The 18,391-nt window shown below is 47.3% G+C and overlaps 2 protein-coding genes across 2 annotated transcripts in view; one reads left to right on the forward strand and one right to left on the reverse strand.

The window, feature by feature from the left end:
- Positions 1–279: 279 nt before the first annotated feature.
- On the forward strand, positions 280–14,935 carry NPR2 (natriuretic peptide receptor 2). Its single transcript, XM_075330564.1, has 4 exons — positions 280–473; positions 8,918–9,016; positions 9,239–9,330; positions 13,943–14,935. Exons 1-4 carry the CDS (start codon positions 323–325, stop codon positions 14,003–14,005), a joined length of 405 nt encoding a protein of 134 aa, XP_075186679.1. The 5' UTR covers positions 280–322; the 3' UTR covers positions 14,006–14,935.
- SPAG8 (sperm associated antigen 8) overlaps positions 5,999–18,391 on the reverse strand; it is a 154,539-nt gene continuing 142,146 nt past the window's right edge. Inside the window, exon 8 of the mRNA XM_075330551.1 lies at positions 5,999–9,360. The gene's annotated coding sequence lies outside the window, so the exon portion shown is untranslated. The remainder of the gene's footprint in view (positions 9,361–18,391) is intronic.

Consider the following 18,391-nt stretch of genomic DNA (forward strand, 5'->3'; position numbering starts at 1 on the left):
GTCAGCTGAACGAGGGCTCTGTGTATGGGAGAGACAGCTGAGATTGGTGTCAGCTGAACGAGTGCTCTGTGTATGGGAGAGACAGCTGAGATTGGTGTCAGCTGAACGAGGGCTCTGTGTATGGGAGAGACAGCTGAGGTTGGTGTCAGCTGATCGAGGGCTCTGTGTATGGGAGAGACAGCTGAGGTTGGTGTCAGCTGAACCATTAATATACATTATCTTTAGGTACATCTCACCATTTTGGCCCCTGTTCACATTGCCTAGACTTTGTTGGCTTACATAGGGGCTCTCTCTGCAGGTGGAGACCATCGGTGATGCATACATGGTGGTTTCAGGGTTACCAGTGCGGAACGGGAAGCTGCATGCCAGAGAAATAGCTCGTATGTCCTTGGCCCTCCTGGACACTGTGAAAACATTTAAGATCCGGCACAGACCAAACACTCAGCTGCGTCTACGCATCGGAATCCATACAGGTAAGAATGGTGGCAGCGCTTTACCATCTGGTCTCCAGAAGATTCCCAAGGTCTGATTCTCATGTATTGTGATAATGGCCCTTCTTTTGGGTGGGTGTGATGGACCTCCATATAGGAGCCTCGTATAGTCACCGCCTCTATACACCCGATACATGCGGTGGAGCATTGTAGTCTGCACCGCTCATGGCAGTCACTGCAGGGTTAAATAGGAGTGCTTCTCATGTAGGAGACTCTTCTTAAAATCTCCTTTTTAGGAAAGCCTCAGTGACACTGTACACTGCAGCCATGAATCCATGTAGATTCACAGTAGACCAGCTCCGAGATCCGAGGTGTCTGCTTCCTGCAATATGACGCCCTTGTCCAGGAATCCTCGGTGCTCACTCACACTGTGCACTCTGTGCCACCACCCCCTCGTCTGCGGACAACTCCCCGCATCCTGCCTATGGATCCTGGTTCTCCTGTGCTGGTACTGTTGTTGTGCTGTTGCTGTGTAGTCACGGATGTATGGTAAATGAATAGGGGCGGCCATGTTCAGTCCATGTGAGTCTTACAGATCAGTCTTTACAATCTAGTAGTCAGTTCACTTCTGGATTTCTCTAGATTGGAAATGTATAGGTGGACATTTAGGACCGGCATTTTATTCCTAGTTCTCTGGGCACCTGGACAGGCTCAAGCTGTTTTTTCTAGAGTTGACACGTCTCAGTCGTTTGTGGAGCTTCGGGTGGAGGGTACATTGACTGGCCCAGTGACTAGGTATTGTCCTCTTCCAATCTCCCAATACTTCAGTGCTCTCCAAGGCGTGACTACTGCTGCCTGCGCAGTGTGAACTGTAACCAGCAGTGTGTAACACTGACCTGCTTGGATCCCAGAGGTGAGTACAGTGCTCAGCAGGACTGAAGACGTGACAGATGGCTGAAGGCCTTGGCAGATAGTACAGAACTTGCATTGCCGAGGATGACGTTTCTGGTAAAGTGCTCTCCAAGGCGTGACTACTGCTGCCTGCGCAGTGTGAACTGTAACCAGCAGTGTGTAACACTGACCTGCTTGGATCACAGAGGTGAGTACAGTGCTCAGCAGGAGGACTGAAGACGTGACAGATGGCTGAAGGCCTTGGCAGATAGTACAGAACTTGCATTGCCGAGGATGACGTTTCTGGTAAAGTTCTCTTCAATTCTGAAGCACCGGGGTGAAGTAGTGTGTAAATACCATAGAATCTGGTTATGGTGGGACAGGCTCACCAACCTGCTCACATACATTGTTACATCACTTTTCTTATAAAGGAGGCATAGGTTTTTTCACAGGCCACCCTTCTAGATACAACTGCTCTGCCCAGACAAGGACCATGACAAGGACTTGTACACTAGGAATATGTCAGGGCCAATAATGGGCAAACATCACAGAGCTTCCAGTGTGCGTCTACGAATGCTAAATGCTCTGTGCAATCTGTCCACAACTTTGTATGTCAGAAGAACGTCAGCTCTGATGGGGTTAATCACTTTTTTTTACCAAACACATGCACAAGTTGAATAAAACTATTCCTAAAAAGGAGCGAAGATCCAGGGTGAAATATGTGAAGATCCATCACAAAGCGGAGAGACAATGAAGGCAGCATGTATGCAAGGTCCCTGATCCTGCGCAGAGGCATAAATAGACCAAGAGAAGGTTTACGAGACCAAAAGACTGAACAGTAAGAAAAACAAATCAAGACATTAACCCTTCAGGCTATTGGCCTTCTGGGTAGCAGGGGTCCCTTTATGGAGGTCTTCTATCAGACCCATCACACTCAGGCACTCAAGCCACTTACAAGTGAAACATCAGGAGCTTTATGAACCTTTTACTACAAGTAGATCCCTCTGAGGAAGTGAGTCATTTAATTATGCGAAACGAGTGTCAGGGTTCTATTTTCGGTGGTGGCCTCCAACCTGCGCACCCTCACTGATATGAGGTTCACCATGTATTTTTTGATTTATGGCAATTTTATTACACCCAATGGGTTCTATTTTTGGTGGTTGCATCTACTCAGCGCACCCTCACTGGTATAATGAGTAGAGATGAGCAAATCTTTCAAAGTTTAGTTTGCCGAACCTTACCAAACAAATGCTACTTTCGTCGAACTGTTCATCGAACCTCATTGTATTCAATGGGAAGCCAAACATAAGACAGAGAAAATACCTTTTAGGGGAGTCAAAAAGCTTCCAAAACAGCCCCACTGTTTTGGCATAGCCATTAGCTTCCTAGATTATTGACATAAGAAATATAGAGGTGGGTGAGAGACAGGTGTAGGGCCTGTGCTCCCATACCCCTGCCAGTGCAGACAAAACACAACTTAGAGACCCATCTTGGAGTTTTGATATTGAAAAACATCTTGGAGTTTTGATATTGAAAAACATTTAAGGCAGACAGCAGGACAGTGGCATCAATTGCCTTCCCCCCCCCATTTCCCCATAGTGTAATTGCACAGCAGGGTGGTATGGTCCGTATAACACATAGGATGTGGCCTGGCTTTTCCATTTTAAAAAATGAGCAAACAGCGACCATGCCTTCTGCATAAGCGCATCCAGAATGGAATAGTGCCTTATTAATTTCTGTACTACCAGGTTGAGCATGTGAGCCATGCAATGCACATGTGATGTTACCCAGGCATAGTGCCACCAACAGGTTTGCACAGTTATTGCACTTAGCCTTTCCTAGCTCAAGGTTCAGTGGAGACAGCCATCGATCAAACTCAGCCTGGATAGTGGTCCACGACTCTGCAGCTGTGTGACTGCGTTCTCCGATGCATATTAATTTAAGCACTGTCTGATTGCGTTGACTTAAACACAGGATGTGGCCTGGCATTTTCATTTTAAAAATGAAGAGATGCATGAGTGACAGGTGCAGGCTTCTTGCTTCCAGAACCTTGGCACTACAGACGAAAGACAATTTAGAGACCCTACTTGGAGTCTCCACATTTCCTGTTGCCTGACCTTAATTTTTGGAAAAGTGGCAACAGTTGGCACAGTACAAATAGTCCAACAGTGCAACATGGATGCGTAGGACCGGCTCTGTCATAAGGCGTGAACTAGCATTTCTACCTTTACCAGAGACAGCCAGATGACAGGTGTAGGCCTCTTGCTCACAGAACCCTGACACTACAGACAAAAGATATTTTGGAGACCCATCTTGGAGTACTGATTTTTAAAACCTTTCAGGAAGACAGCAGGACAGTAGCATCAATCCCACCCCCCAATTTCCCATAGTGTCTTTACCCATCAGGGAGGTATGGTCCAATGCAACACAGAGGATTTGCCTTGGCATTTCAATTTCAAAAATAAAAAGAGGTATGAGTGACAGGATTAGGCAGTTTGCTCCCACACCTCTATCAGTATAGACAAATTACAACTTGGAAACCTATGTTGGATTCTTTATATTTAAAAACATTTCATGTAGACAGCAGAACAGCAGCATAAATTTTCCCCTCACCCCCCAATTTCACATATTGTGTTTGCACATTAGGGAGGTATAGTCCATGCAACTTTAAATTTTTAAAAATAAAAAATGGGATGAGTGACAGGATTAGACCTCTTACTCCCACACCTCTGACAGTACAGACCGGAGAAAACTTGGAGACTCATCTTGAAGTCTCGATATTTAAAAATATTGCAGGCAGACAGCACAATAGTGGCATCAATTGCCCCCCTCCCCCCGCCATAGTGTCTTTGCACAGCAGGAAGGTATGGTCCATGCAACACACAGGATGTGGCCTCTGTGTCTCACATGGGTCAAAAACACCAGGCATGCTCCCTTCCATAACAGCTGACAGGCTCTAAATCACCCCGACTGTAGCGGGTAAACAAGTGGAGGTTCTGTGGTTGAAGACCTGTGTGAAAAGACTTGCGATGGTTATGCAGGAGGAGTAAGAAGCAGCAGATACGGTTGATTTGGTGGCCGGTGGTTGGGTAGGCTTGGTTCTCCGCATTTCAGTGCAGTAAGAGTACCACAGTAATGTGTGACGCCCTGGCAAAACCTGGTAGTCACATAGTATAGGCCCCCCCATAACACCATCCCACACAGGGTTACACACAGCCGACCAGAAACCCTAGTCACCACCCCCAGGGTAGGAAAGGCACACCAGTGGGTGGGACCAGGTGGATAGAGAACGCCCACCTAGGTGTCTGGAGAACCAGGAGCTGGAAAAGCAGTAGTCGGAGTTCTAAGTTGGAGTTCAAGTGGAGTGGAGTGGAGTAGTTGAGGAGGAGAAAGTGAAGGCTGAAACAGAAAGAAAAGGCGTCGGGGTTGGAGCCCCAGCATACTCGCTAGGTGGCAGACGGTGGTCCGTGTCTGTCAGGAGATGGGAAGACGGCTGCCAGAGATCCAAGATGGATCGAGGCAGGGTTGGAGCCCGCCGGTACCGACACCGGAGAACCGACCCGGAAACCGTGCACAAAGGGGGTACTTGGACCCTGAAGCCAGGACCGGAACCAGCGGCCTAGCTAATTAACCAATTGAGGGCAGGATTTTAGGTCCTGTCCCAACCAAAGTCCCAAAAGCAGACAACAGCCCACCGCGGGGGATAGGGCATCTCACCAGGGCCCAGTAGATTCCAAGGGTCAGCGTCAGCAGGCACGGCTCCCAACCAAAGTACTGGGAGCGGACTCCCGTGTTTCACACCGGGAAGTCCAACACATCAAAAACACAGTGCAGAGGAAAGTGACACAGACCATCAGCTCGGGTGAGGGACCAGATACACCTGACCGCAGCGGCCGGCTACCAGCACCTTGGTTTACTATTGGACTTGTGTGATTCATTTAATCGTGAGTAAACTAACATCCCCACGAATGCTGCTGGCCACAGCCAGAGTTGTAGCTGAGGATGCAGTGCTTCTCATGGTTGTATCAATACATGTTTGTGTGGAAATCGCCAATTTAACATCCTCGTCTTTCTCCTCCTCCTCATCTGCTGAGCTATTCAGCTGCGTGCCTCTGGGTTCACACCAAGTGGGATTTAGAACTTCATAGTCAGGCTATATGTTGTCCCACGCCTCCTCTTCCTGACCTGACATCACAGGACAGTACGTGTGCACCTCAGGTATCCGAGTCTCATCATCATCACCTTCACCCCAGGGGCTAGGATCCAATTCCCCATGTCTGGGAATCTTTTGAGCAGACCACACATTTTATCCCATGGACATCAGAGAACATCTCTGCAGACTCGCCCATGTGTGTTTACCCACAGTCAGTTTGCCAGTTGGAGATTTGTGACATGGGTGGAAAAAAGAGTAATTGGGGTGGTACCTCTGAGGAATGCACTGTGTGTGATGTTGAGGTGCAGGAAGAGGAGAGGCCACTTGATGCAGCGCTTGCCATCCACTCCAGCACATGCTGTTTATCACCCACATTGCAAAGTTGAAGCGATGTACGGCTGCAAAAGAAATCTAGTGGAGTAGGCTGTCCACTAACGGATGTTCTCATTTCCCTTGGGATAGGATGAGCTGGTGTTTGTTCATTAGAGGATTGACTAACAGAACTTCCCACACATACACAGAATTTGTATTGTATTTTAAATTTTTTATTTTGATGTATACAGACATGGAGGTCCCCAGACCCATTGTATATCCCACTTTCTTGAGGAAGAGGGGAGTGCAATTTAGCATGTTATTTCTCTATTAATTCAAATCAAAAACAAGTTGACACCCTGTTTCCGGGTGCCTCCGCTGGATCCTAGAAGTCATTAATAACATTTTTCGGGGTTTTTCTTGTATAAGAATTAATCAGAGGTGGAAAAACGACGCCTACTAAATAAAACTAGTGAAGCTAAGAACTTCATTTAAGCCTTTGGGGTTAAGTGTATCAAGCAGATAAGTCCATTTCGCCTCCCGCTGCAAAATTCTTCTGTCCCAATTGCCCTTCCTTAGAGATTTTGGTACAACCTCAATCACCTGGAATTGGATAGATTTAGGGTTACCTTGGTGGTACTGTATCACATGTGTAGCGATAGGTGTATTTCGCTTGTGTGTTATGTCCCCCAGGTGTTCCCCTATTCGTACACGAAGCTGGCGTTTGGTTTTGCCGATGTAACTCATAGGGCACGAACATGTACATCTGTAGACAACCCCCTCTGTCCGACAATTTGCGAAGCAATTAATATAGAATCTTCTGCCTGTAGTCAAGTTAGAGAAGGTTTTCGTCTGATCGATGTACGGGCAGCAACTACAGGACCCGCATCTGAATCTACCAATCGGTCCCCGATCTAGCCATGTTCCCTCACATTTTGGTGGCTCAAAATGACTATGGACTACAATATCTTTAATTGTTTTACCCCTCCTATAGGTGACACTTGGGTATGGGGTAATATAGTCCTTCAGATCCGGGTCCGCCTGTAAGATACCCCAATGACGTCTTAAAATGCTGATAACCCTGTCATTTTGATCGTCATACGATCCTATGAGCCTTGTAATGGACTCAGATGTAGGTCTCTCACATGGAGTCAACAGTTCTCTTCTGTTGGAGTCCCGCGCTGCCTTGTAGGCCATTTTAATAACCTCTGAGGGGTACCCTCTTGCTTTGACGTGGTCCCCAAGTTGTTGTGCCTGCTTGTTAAATTCGCTGAGGGATGAACAGTTCCTTCTAGCACGAAGGAACTGTTCTTTAGGTATTCCTCTGCGTAGGGCAAGGGGGTGATGGCTCTCCCACTTCAAGAGGCTGTTTGTGGCTGTGGGCTTGCGGTAGATGCTCGTGCCCAGAGTACCGTCCTCATGCTTCGAAATTCTTGTGTCCAGAAATGTCAGGCTATCACCTCCTATCTCAAATGTAAATTTTAGACCCAACTGGTTAACATTGAGGCTAGCAACAAATTCCTGGAAGGATCTGGCGTCCCCCGTCCAGAGGACGAGGATGTCATCAATGTATCGACCCCAGAATGCAATCTGGGGTCCCCACATGACATCCCCGTCCCCAAAGACCACCCTACCCTCCCAACAGCATCGGGATCAAGACCAGTCATGGAGGATAAGTACTGGGACAATCAGGCCTATCATATCTTTGGTTAATACCCCTATTCTATGTATCTCCCCAAGAGCTATAATTATATAGTTAATTGCATAACCGGGGATTGATACTTATAATATTTGCATGATATTTGGGTTATTGGACCATGACCTATGACACATGACTATTAAGCACTCCAGCACACTGCACCTGGTGGTGGTCTTAGGCCAGGAATAGGGACAGGGACAAATAGGGTTAGCCGCCGAGGAACGGGGGGCACCCAAAAACTTAAAAGGTGTATCTGACCTCCGTTGCTAGGAAGGGATTTTATTTTATTTTTATTTTAATATTAGGGAATATCAGGTCCCCCTATCCCACTATCGCTATTTTCCATTAACAACTTACTGGTAACGGGTGGTGCACGCCCCTTGTCCACTACCCTATCTCAGGGCCTCACATATCATTACACTTCACGACCTGTTGAGTGACCGTAACAAATGGACATTACTCCAGTGTTTTTAGATTGAGATTGACTATTTTAAGTAATACAATAAATGTTATGTTTTAGAGGTTTTTTCTGGTTTATATATTATTTGATTTATGGTCATTTTAATGCCCCCGATGAGTTCTATTTTTGGATGTGGCTTCTACCCTGCGCACCCTCACTGGTATGATGAGGTTCTCCATGCATTATTTGATTTATGGTCATTTAATGCCCCACTGATGGGTTCTATTTTCGGAGGTTCTCCATGCATTTTTTAATTTCTGTTAATTTTTAATGCCTGTGATTTAGAACTGTGACCTCTGTCTCTTACATTTGATTCTACCTAGTCCGGCGTGGCCACTTCAGCTGTTTTCTATTCTGAGGTGTGCATCCTGTCAGGCTATCTGTAACTATTGTGTTTGTAACGTTACACATTTTTGGAAGAATAAAATCTGTAACTTTTCAAGCATGTAAAACTCAGTTTATTTCCTCCTTCTTGCTAACATTCGTCAGTGGGTGCAGTGGCTTTTTTGCCATCCAAGACGGTTCTACCTGCTTTTCCATGGCATATTTTTTAGTTTAAACATTTACCGTGTGGATTTTGTGTGTCTAGTTATGTACCAATTCTGAGTTGCAAGATGTAAAATCTGACGAGACTCAAAGTCCACATCCATCTCTACAAGGTCGGTCTCAGGTCTCCGATCTCCTCTCATCTGTACGGTCTAGTGTTACACTGTAGAACCATGTAAACCATGTTCTACGTGTCCAGCCTTTTCCAACATGGGGGAGTCCAAACTCTCCAGGTGGCTCAGATCTCTGTTCTCAATGACCCCGATGTACACTAGGATGATCTCACACATAGTAATGTCAGCAGCTCCAAGATGTTTACTGTGTAGAGTCTATGTAAGCGGCAAGCGTCCTGCGACAGACACTATACAATAACAACTCTTCATGACTTGACCCAATTTACATGTACATCTCTCTTGTCTGGTCAGGTCCAGTCTGCGCCGGGGTGGTTGGACTGAAGATGCCTCGCTACTGTCTGTTTGGTGACACGGTGAACACAGCGTCACGGATGGAGTCTAATGGTGAAGGTGAGCATGAGCCGAGATACAACCAAGGGATCTGTGGTCGTCACAGTAAGGACAAAGCTACAACAACAAAGGCTGAGGGCTGGAGCCTCCACATGTAGAAAGCTCCAGACAGGTTCTACAACTCCCAGATGATGAAGCCACTCAGATCCCCACCACATTTCTGTATTAGGTCACACTTATCATACTGGTTACTTTTTCCTTCATATTTTCTTATTTCCTCAGCACTTAAGATCCATATTTCTTCAGCTACCAAAGAAGTCTTAGATGAGTTTGGCTGCTTTCAACTGGAACTTCGGGGAGATATTGAAATGAAGGTAAAATGATGGAGAATACAGATAAAGGTCCTGTCAACAAAATTTACAGGAAAATGATAATATAGACTGTTAAATTACCTCATTATCATAAAAATCTCAAAGCATGAGTCTCGTATTCACAAAAAGGAAAAATGTAACATGACTTCCCTCTCACAGCATGAGTCTCACACAGACACTGAGGAAGAGAATGTAACATGACCTCCTGCTCCTTCCCTCTCACAGCATGAGTCTCACACAGACACTGAGGAGGAGAATGTAACATGACCTCCTGCTCCTTCCCTCTCACAGCATGAGTCTCACACAGACATTGAGGAGAATGTAACATGACCTCCTGCTCCTTCCCTCTCACAGCATGAGTCTCACACAGACATTGAGGAGGAGAATGTAACATGACCTCCTGCTCCTTCCCTCTCACAGCATGAGTCTCACACAGACATTGAGGAGAATGTAACATGACCTCCTGCTCCTTCCCTCTCACAGCATGAGTCTCACACAGACATTGAGGAAGAGAATGTAACATGACCTCCTGCTCCTTACATCTCACAGCATGAGTCTCAAACAGACACTGAGGAGGAGAATGTAACATGACCTCCTGCTCCTTCCCTCTCACAGCATGCGTCTCACACAGACACTGAGGAGGAGAATGTAACATGACCTCCTGCTCCTTCCCTCTCACAGCATGAGTCTCACACAGACACTGAGGAGGAGAATGTAACATGACCTCCTGCTCCTTCCCTCTCACAGCATGAGTCTCACACAGACATTGAGGAGAATGTAACATGACCTCCTGCTCCTTCCCTCTCACAGCATGAGTCTCACACAGACATTGAGGAAGAGAATGTAACATGACCTCCTGCTCCTTACATCTCACAGCATGAGTCTCAAACAGACACTGAGGAGGAGAATGTAACATGACCTCCTGCTCCTTCCCTCTCACAGCATGCGTCTCACACAGACACTGAGGAGGAGAATGTAACATGACCTCCTGCTCCTTACATCTCACAGCATGAGTCTCACACAGACACTGAGGAGAATGTAACATGATCCCCTGCGCCTTCCCTCTCACAGCATGAGTCTCACACAGACACTGAGGATCTAACATGACCTCCTGCTCCTTCCGTCTCATAGCATGAGTCTCACACAGACACTGAGGAGGAGAATGTAACATGACCTCCTGCTCCTTCCCTCACCGCATGAGTTTCACACAGACATTGAGGAGAATGTAACATGACCGCCCGCTCCTTCCCTCTCACTGCATAAGTCTCACACAGACACTGGGGAGGAGAATGTAACATGACCCCCTGCTCGTTCCCTCACCACATGAGTTTCACACAGACATTGAGGAGAATGTAACATGACCGCCCGCTCCTTCCCTCTCACTGCATAAGTCTCACACAGACACTGGGGAGGAGAATGTAACATGACCCCCTGCTCGTTCCCTCACCACATGAGTCTCACATAGACATTGAGGAGAATGTAACATGACCTCCTGCTCCTTCCCTCTCACAGCATGCGTCTCACACAGACACTGAGGAGGAGAATGTAACATGACCTCCTGCTCCTTACATCTCACAGCATGAGTCTCACACAGACACTGAGGAGGAGAATGTAACATGATCCCCTGCGCCTTCCCTCTCACAGCATGAGTCTCACACAGACACTGAGGATCTAACATGACCTCCTGCTCCTTCCGTCTCATAGCATGAGTCTCACACAGACACTGAGGAGGAGAATGTAACATGACCTCCTGCTCCTTCCCTCACCGCATGAGTTTCACACAGACATTGAGGAGAATGTAACATGACCGCCCGCTCCTTCCATCTCACTGCATAAGTCTCACACAGACACTGGGGAGGAGAATGTAACATGACCCCCTGCTCGTTCCCTCACCACATGAGTTTCACACAGACATTGAGGAGAATGTAACATGACCGCCCGCTCCTTCCCTCTCACTGCATAAGTCTCACACAGACACTGGGGAGGAGAATGTAACATGACCCCCTGCTCGTTCCCTCACCACATGAGTCTCACATAGACATTGAGGAGAATGTAACATGACCTCCTGCTCCTTCCCTCTCACAGCATGCGTCTCACACAGACACTGAGGAGGAGAATGTAACATGACCTCCTGCTCCTTACATCTCACAGCATGAGTCTCACACAGACACTGAGGAGGAGAATGTAACATGATCCCCTGCGCCTTCCCTCTCACAGCATGAGTCTCACACAGACACTGAGGATCTAACATGACCTCCTGCTCCTTCCGTCTCATAGCATGAGTCTCACACAGACACTGAGGAGGAGAATGTAACATGACCTCCTGCTCCTTCCCTCACCGCATGAGTTTCACACAGACATTGAGGAGAATGTAACATGACCGCCCGCTCCTTCCCTCTCACTGCATAAGTCTCACACAGACACTGGGGAGGAGAATGTAACATGACCCCCTGCTCGTTCCCTCACCACATGAGTTTCACACAGACATTGAGGAGAATGTAACATGACCGCCCGCTCCTTCCCTCTCACTGCATAAGTCTCACACAGACACTGGGGAGGAGAATGTAACATGACCCCCTGCTCGTTCCCTCACCACATGAGTTTCACACAGACATTGAGGAGAATGTAACATGACCTCCTGCTCCTTCCCTCTCACTGCATAAGTCTCACAGACACTGAGGAGGAGAATGTAACATGACCGTCCGCTCCTTCCCTCACCGCATGAGTTTCACACAGACATTAAGGAGAATGTAACATGACCTCCCGCTCCTTCCCTCACAGCATGAGTTTCACACAGACACTGAGGAGGAGAATGTAACATGACCTCCCACTCCTTCCCTCTCACTGCATGAGTCTCACACAGACACTGAGGAGGAGAATGTAACATGACCGCCCGCTCCTTCCCTCTCACAGCATGAGTCTCACACAGACATTGTGGAAGAGAATGTAACATGACCCCCTGTTCCTTCCCTCTCACAGCATGAGTCTCACACAGACATTGAGGAGAATGTAACATGACCTCCTGCTCCTTCCCTCTCACAGCATGAGTCTCACACAGACACTGAGGAGGAGAATGTAACATGACCTCCTGCTCCTTCCCTCACCGCATGCGTCTCACACAGACACTGAGGAGGAGAATGTAACATGACCTCCTGCTCCTTACATCTCACCGCATGAGTCTCACACAGACACTGAGGAGGAGAATGTAACATGATCCCCTGCGCCTTCCCTCTCACAGCATGAGTCTCACACAGACACTGAGGATCTAACATGACCTCCTGCTCCTTCCGTCTCATAGCATGAGTCTCACACAGACACTGAGGAGGAGAATGTAACATGACCCCCTGCTCCTTCCCTCACTGCATGAGTTTCACACAGACATTGAGGAGAATGTAACATGACCGCCCGCTCCTTCCCTCTCACTGCATAAGTCTCACACAGACACTGGGGAGGAGAATGTAACATGACCGTCCGCTCCTTCCCTCACCGCATGAGTTTCACACAGACATTAAGGAGAATGTAACATGACCTCCCGCTCCTTCCCTCACAGCATGAGTTTCACACAGACACTGAGGAGGAGAATGTAACATGACCTCCCACTCCTTCCCTCTCACTGCATGAGTCTCACACAGACACTGAGGAGGAGAATGTAACATGACCGCCCGCTCCTTCCCTCTCACAGCATGAGTCTCACACAGACATTGTGGAAGAGAATGTAACATGACCCCCTGTTCCTTCCCTCTCACAGCATGAGTCTCACACAGACATTGAGGAGAATGTAACATGACCTCCTGCTCCTTCCCTCTCACAGCATGAGTCTCACACAGACATTGAGGAGAATGTAACATGACCCCCTGCTCCTTCCCTCACCGCATGAGTTTCACACAGACATTGAGAATGTAACATGACCTCCTGCTCCTTACCTCTCACAGCATGAGTCTCACATAGACATTGAGGAGAATGTAACATGACCTCCTGCTCCTTCCCTCTCACAGCATGAGTCTCACACAGACATTGAGGAGAATGTAACATGACCTCCTGCTCCTTCCCTCTCACAGCATGAGTCTCACACAGACATTGAGGAGAATGTAACATGACCCCCTGCTCCTTCCCTCACTGCATGAGTCTCACACAGACATTGAGGAGAATGTAACATGACCCCCTGCTCCTTCCCTCACTGCATGAGTCTCACACAGACATTGAGGAGAATGTAACATGACCGCCCGCTCCTTTCCTCTCACAGCATGAGTCTCACACAGACATTGAGGAGAATGTAACATGACCGCCCGCTCCTTCCCTCACTGCATGAGTCTCACACAGACATTGAGGAGAATGTAACATGACCGCCCGCTCCTTTCCTCTCACAGCATGAGTCTCACACAGACATTGAGGAAGAGAGTAAAATCCCCAACCCAAGCTCTGTCTACTATTGACCGTTTGATGTATGCACATGTAGTGCCGGAATGGACATTCCTCTCACTACACCACTGCCCTGTGGTAGACAGCTGGGTTTTGTAATGATTTCTCCAGACCAGTATTCTGGATGTCTGGTTCCTGATTCTACGTTTTCCCGGGTAAAACTTCATTATATATTCTTTTCTCTTGTCTATTCCAGGGTAAAGGGAAATTGAAGACCTTCTGGTTACTTGGAGAAATTACAGACGATGATGTTATTTGAGGCTTTCTAGCCCCGAATCAGCTCCAAACCTGGCCAGCTGTGTCTAGAGCTACTCATGAGACTAATCTGGGTAACAAGGTTAACCACTAACCTACCCACAGCCCGCTCTTCCCAGAGCACGTTGTTTATGGCGTCCTCTTTGCTTGGAGGAGCAAACTTCTATCCTGTTATTCTCATCTCTGGGAATGAGTAATTATGCACCAGCTACTTAGCCAAGAGATGACCTCTGCATTGGTCAAATGGCCGCAATACAATACAATTAGCCAAACCAGAGCCTGCGAAGGCACATCATTGCAAGAGGCAAAACAGGGTCCAGAATGGGTAGTAGACAGTACTCATACCTGCACCTTACTGAAATTCACCAAGGAGATCCCAAACATGTTCAGAAATGGGCAAGTGTCAAGATTTGTTCTTGCTCTGAGTGTTGGTTCTGAAGATCTCCTCAGCAGATGCCACTACAAACCACGTCCTCAATGTGATCCATGGATTTCATTCTTTGCTCAGATTAGCAAAGGTCTGCCCGGTTCTGAGCCGTACTTATAGGTCATCTTTATACTGGATCTGGAGTCAAATAGGACAACAGTGGGCTACACAGAGATCGGTAAGAGGAGGCGCTTGGTAAAGTGGATCCACCACAGAACTGCTCGATCCGGTGATTCCACACAGTAACCATGCTGAAGGATAGGAACAGAGGATAGTCGGAAAGTGTGGCCAGCTAGCAGACGGTTACATCGGTACTGTCCAGCACGCCACACAATGCGCCTGAAACACTCCCCGTAGCCATGCCCCAATGTAATCCAGGAGGACAGCGCGTTAGGACGGCTTCAGCTCGGTCAGCCTTTCATGGAGAGGCTTGTATTAAGATGTGTAGTATGTAGCTGTCCCGAGTCCATGGCACATTCAGCCTTCAATAAAGACGAGTAGATCAACCCTTTGTGTGGATTATTCCGACACCCAGGCTCTTCATTTCTCCATCATCCCCCAATATGCCCCATCATGTTATCCCGGCATGACACATCGAGCGCCCCTAGCGAGTGAGAACACGAGATGATGGCAATGACCTCACGATCCCTTCAGCCTTTAAGATGAGGCGATTTTCCGGATTTTTGCACTTATATTTTCCTCCCCTTCTTCCAGACGCCATCATTGTTTTATTTTTCCAGTGACATAGCTGTTTTTTCAGAAGGAGTTGTCTGTTGAATGACGCCATCCATTTTATCATGTGATTAACTAGAAAGCGGAAAAAATATTCAAAGTGTAGCGAAATAAGAAAAAAAGCGCAATTCTGCATTGTTTTGGGGATTTTTTCTTCACAGCATTTATCTGAAGGTAATCCTGAGCTTACAATCTGATTTTCCAGGTCAGTACGAGTCAGCGGACACCAAACAGATGTGTGAAAAATAATCACACTGTCTGCAAGTAGGACGAAAAAAAGTCCAGCGCAGTCCTCAAGTTGCAATTAAAAAAAAACTACATTTTTTCTTTTATTTGATAAATCCGTTAAAAATAAGTGGTGTACAAAGCGGTCAGCTAGAAGAGTATAGGGGACATAGAGAGGAACCCGCGTTTCGACACATAGTCTTAATTATGTAAAACATGAGAACATGATTAAGACTATGTGTCGAAACGCGTAGTTCTGTGGGGTTCCTCTCTATGTCCCCTATACTCTTCTAGCTGACTGCTTTGTACACCACTTATTTTTAACGGATTTATCAAATAAAAGAAAAACATTTTTTTTTTAATTGCAACTTGAGGACTGCGCTGGACTTTTTTTCGTCCTGGGTGTGGGACTGCCAGCCTGGCCTTCCGTGCGCGGATCCACATGTGCAGCGGATTGCAGCAACTCGGTGAGCTGATTTTCTCATTTATTGTCTGCAAGTGTTGCCATTGTCCGAGAGCCGGCATGTTTCCATTGTCCGAGAGCCGGCACGTTTCCATTGTCCGAGAGCCGGCACGTTTCCATTGTCCGAGAGCCGGCATGTTTCCATTGTCCGAGAGCTGGCACGTTTCCATTGTCCGAGAGCCGGCACGTTTCCATTGTCCGAGAGCTGGCACGTTTCCATTGTCCGAGAGCCGGCACATTTCCATTGTCCGAGAGCCGGCATGTGTTCCATTGTCCGAGAGCCGCCACGTTTCCATTGTCCGAGAGCCGGCACGTTTCCATTGTCCAAGAGCCGCCACGTGTTCCATTGTCCGAGAGCCGGCATGTTTCCATTGTCCGAGAGCTGGCACGTTTCCATTGTCCAAGAGCCGGCACGTTTCCATTGTCCGAGAGCCGGCACGTTTCCATTGTCCGAGAGCCGGCACGTTTCCATTGTCCGAGAGCCGGCATGTGTTCCATTGTCCGAGAGCCGCCACGTTTCCATTGTCCGAGAGCCGGCACGTTTCCATTGTCCAAGAGCCGCCACGTGTTCCATTGTCCGAGAGCCGGCACGTTTCCATTGTCCGAGAGTTGGCACGTTTCCATTGTTGGGACGTAGAGCTGCGAGGGATTGGCTTTTGCGCCATGAGCCATTGTTTTTATATAATTTTGGTGAAGTGATGAGACCGGCAGATATTACATGCTTTCTCTTTTACAGTGACCCCAACGCCTGATATTCTGCGGCTGTGTTTTTTTTGTGGTTACGCTGTTTACCAATCGGATTAATTAATGTTATATTTTAATAGATCGGACGTTTACAAACATTCCTTAATTTCTAATACACAAAAAAGGGGCGAGGATTTCAATTTTGGTGTTTTATATAATTTTTCTTTATATTTTTTTAAAACCTTTTTTTTTTACTTTTCAGTTTGTTATGTATATGGGGAGAGCTAAAAACGTTACACCTTGTGGAGAGCGACATGCCAGGGAATTATTCTCTCAGATGTGACTGTGATCGAAGGGGATTATAATCTCAGGAGTGACTATCATCTATTAGGATTATTCTCTGGGATGTGATTGTGATCCAGGGGGATTATTCTCTCAGGAGTGACAGTGATCCAGGGGGATTATTCTATCAGGAGTGACTGAAATCCAGGGGGATTATTCTATCAGGAGTGACTGAAATCCAGGGGGATTATTCTCTGGGTTGTCACTGTGATCGAGGGGGATTTTTCTCTGGGGTGTCACTCTGATCCAGGGGGATTATTGTGATGTGACTGTGATCCAGGGGGATTATTCTCTGGGTTGTGACTGTGATCCAGGGGGATTATTTTCTGGGGTGTGACTATGATCCAGAGGAATTATTCTCTCAGGTGTGACTGTGATCCAGGGGATTATTCTCTCAGGTGTAACTGTGATCTAGGGGGATTATCCTCTCAGGTGTGACTGTGATCCAGGGGGATTATTCTCTCAGGTGTGACTGTGATCCAGGGGGATTATTCTTTGGGGTGTGACTGTGATCCAGGGAGATTATTCTCTGGGTTGTGACTGTGATCCAGGGGGATTATTCTCTGGGTTGTGACTGTGATCCAGGGGGATTATTTTCTGGGGTGTGACTGTGATCCAGAGGAATTATTCTCCCAGGTGTGACTGTGATCCACGGGATTATTCGCTCAGGTGTGACTGTGATCCACGGGATTATTCGCTCAGGTGTAACTGTGATCCAGGGGGTTTATTCTCTCAGGTGTGACTGTGATCCAGGAGGATTATTTACTGAGTTGTGACTGTGATCCAGGAGGATTATTTACTGAGTTGTGACTGTGATCCAGGGTGATTATTCACTGGGTTGTCAATGTGATCGAGGGGGATTATTCTCTCAGGTATGACTGTGATCCAGGGTGATTATTCCCTGGGGTGTCACTGTGATCCAGGGGGATTACTGTCTCAGGTGTGACTGTGATCCAGGGGGATTATTCTCTGGGCTGTGATTGTGATCCAGGGGGATTATTTTCTGGGGTGGTCTGTGATCCAGAGGAATTATTCTCTCAGGTGTGACTGTGATCCAGGGGATTATTCAGAATTTTCTTTAGGCATACCTGACTACACGGGACTAATTAAAATACAAATCTGAAAATTGTGACTTGCAATTCTAAACTATTTAGAAAACCAGGTGTCATTTCCTTTATACCTTACAAATACTGGCCACTTCATGTTGATATATCACATAAAATACATATACAGCCTCCGTGCAGTGCTGGTAGCACAAGCATGGGAGAAGCAGGTGAGAAGGCATTCATCTACCAGGAGCCTCCATCTACGAGGGGCCTCCGTACAGTGCTGGTAGCACAAGCATGGGAGAAGCAGGTGAGAAGACATTCATCTACCAGGAGGGGCCTCCGTACAGTGCTGGTAGCACAAGCATGGGAGAAGCAGGTGAGAAGACATTCATCTACCAGGAGCCTCCATCTTCCAGGAGCCTCGATGCAGTGCTGGTAGCACAAGCATGGGAGAAGCAGGTGAGAAGA

This window comes from Anomaloglossus baeobatrachus, chromosome 1 (assembly GCF_048569485.1).
Source record: "Anomaloglossus baeobatrachus isolate aAnoBae1 chromosome 1, aAnoBae1.hap1, whole genome shotgun sequence".
In the NCBI taxonomy this organism is placed as follows: Eukaryota; Metazoa; Chordata; class Amphibia; order Anura; family Aromobatidae; genus Anomaloglossus; species Anomaloglossus baeobatrachus.

What these genes read in the sequence shown, in the direction of transcription:
- NPR2 (XM_075330564.1), top strand. Translation starts at nt 323, where the DNA reads ATGGTGGTTTCAGGGTTACCAGTGCGGAACGGGAAGCTGCATGCCAGA. An exon ending in ACGCATCGGAATCCATACAG is followed by an intron (nt 474 to 8,917) that starts GTAAGAATGGTG and finishes TTGTCTGGTCAG; the next exon opens with GTCCAGTCTGCGCCGGGGTG. An exon ending in GATGGAGTCTAATGGTGAAG is followed by an intron (nt 9,017 to 9,238) that starts GTGAGCATGAGC and finishes TTATTTCCTCAG; the next exon opens with CACTTAAGATCCATATTTCT.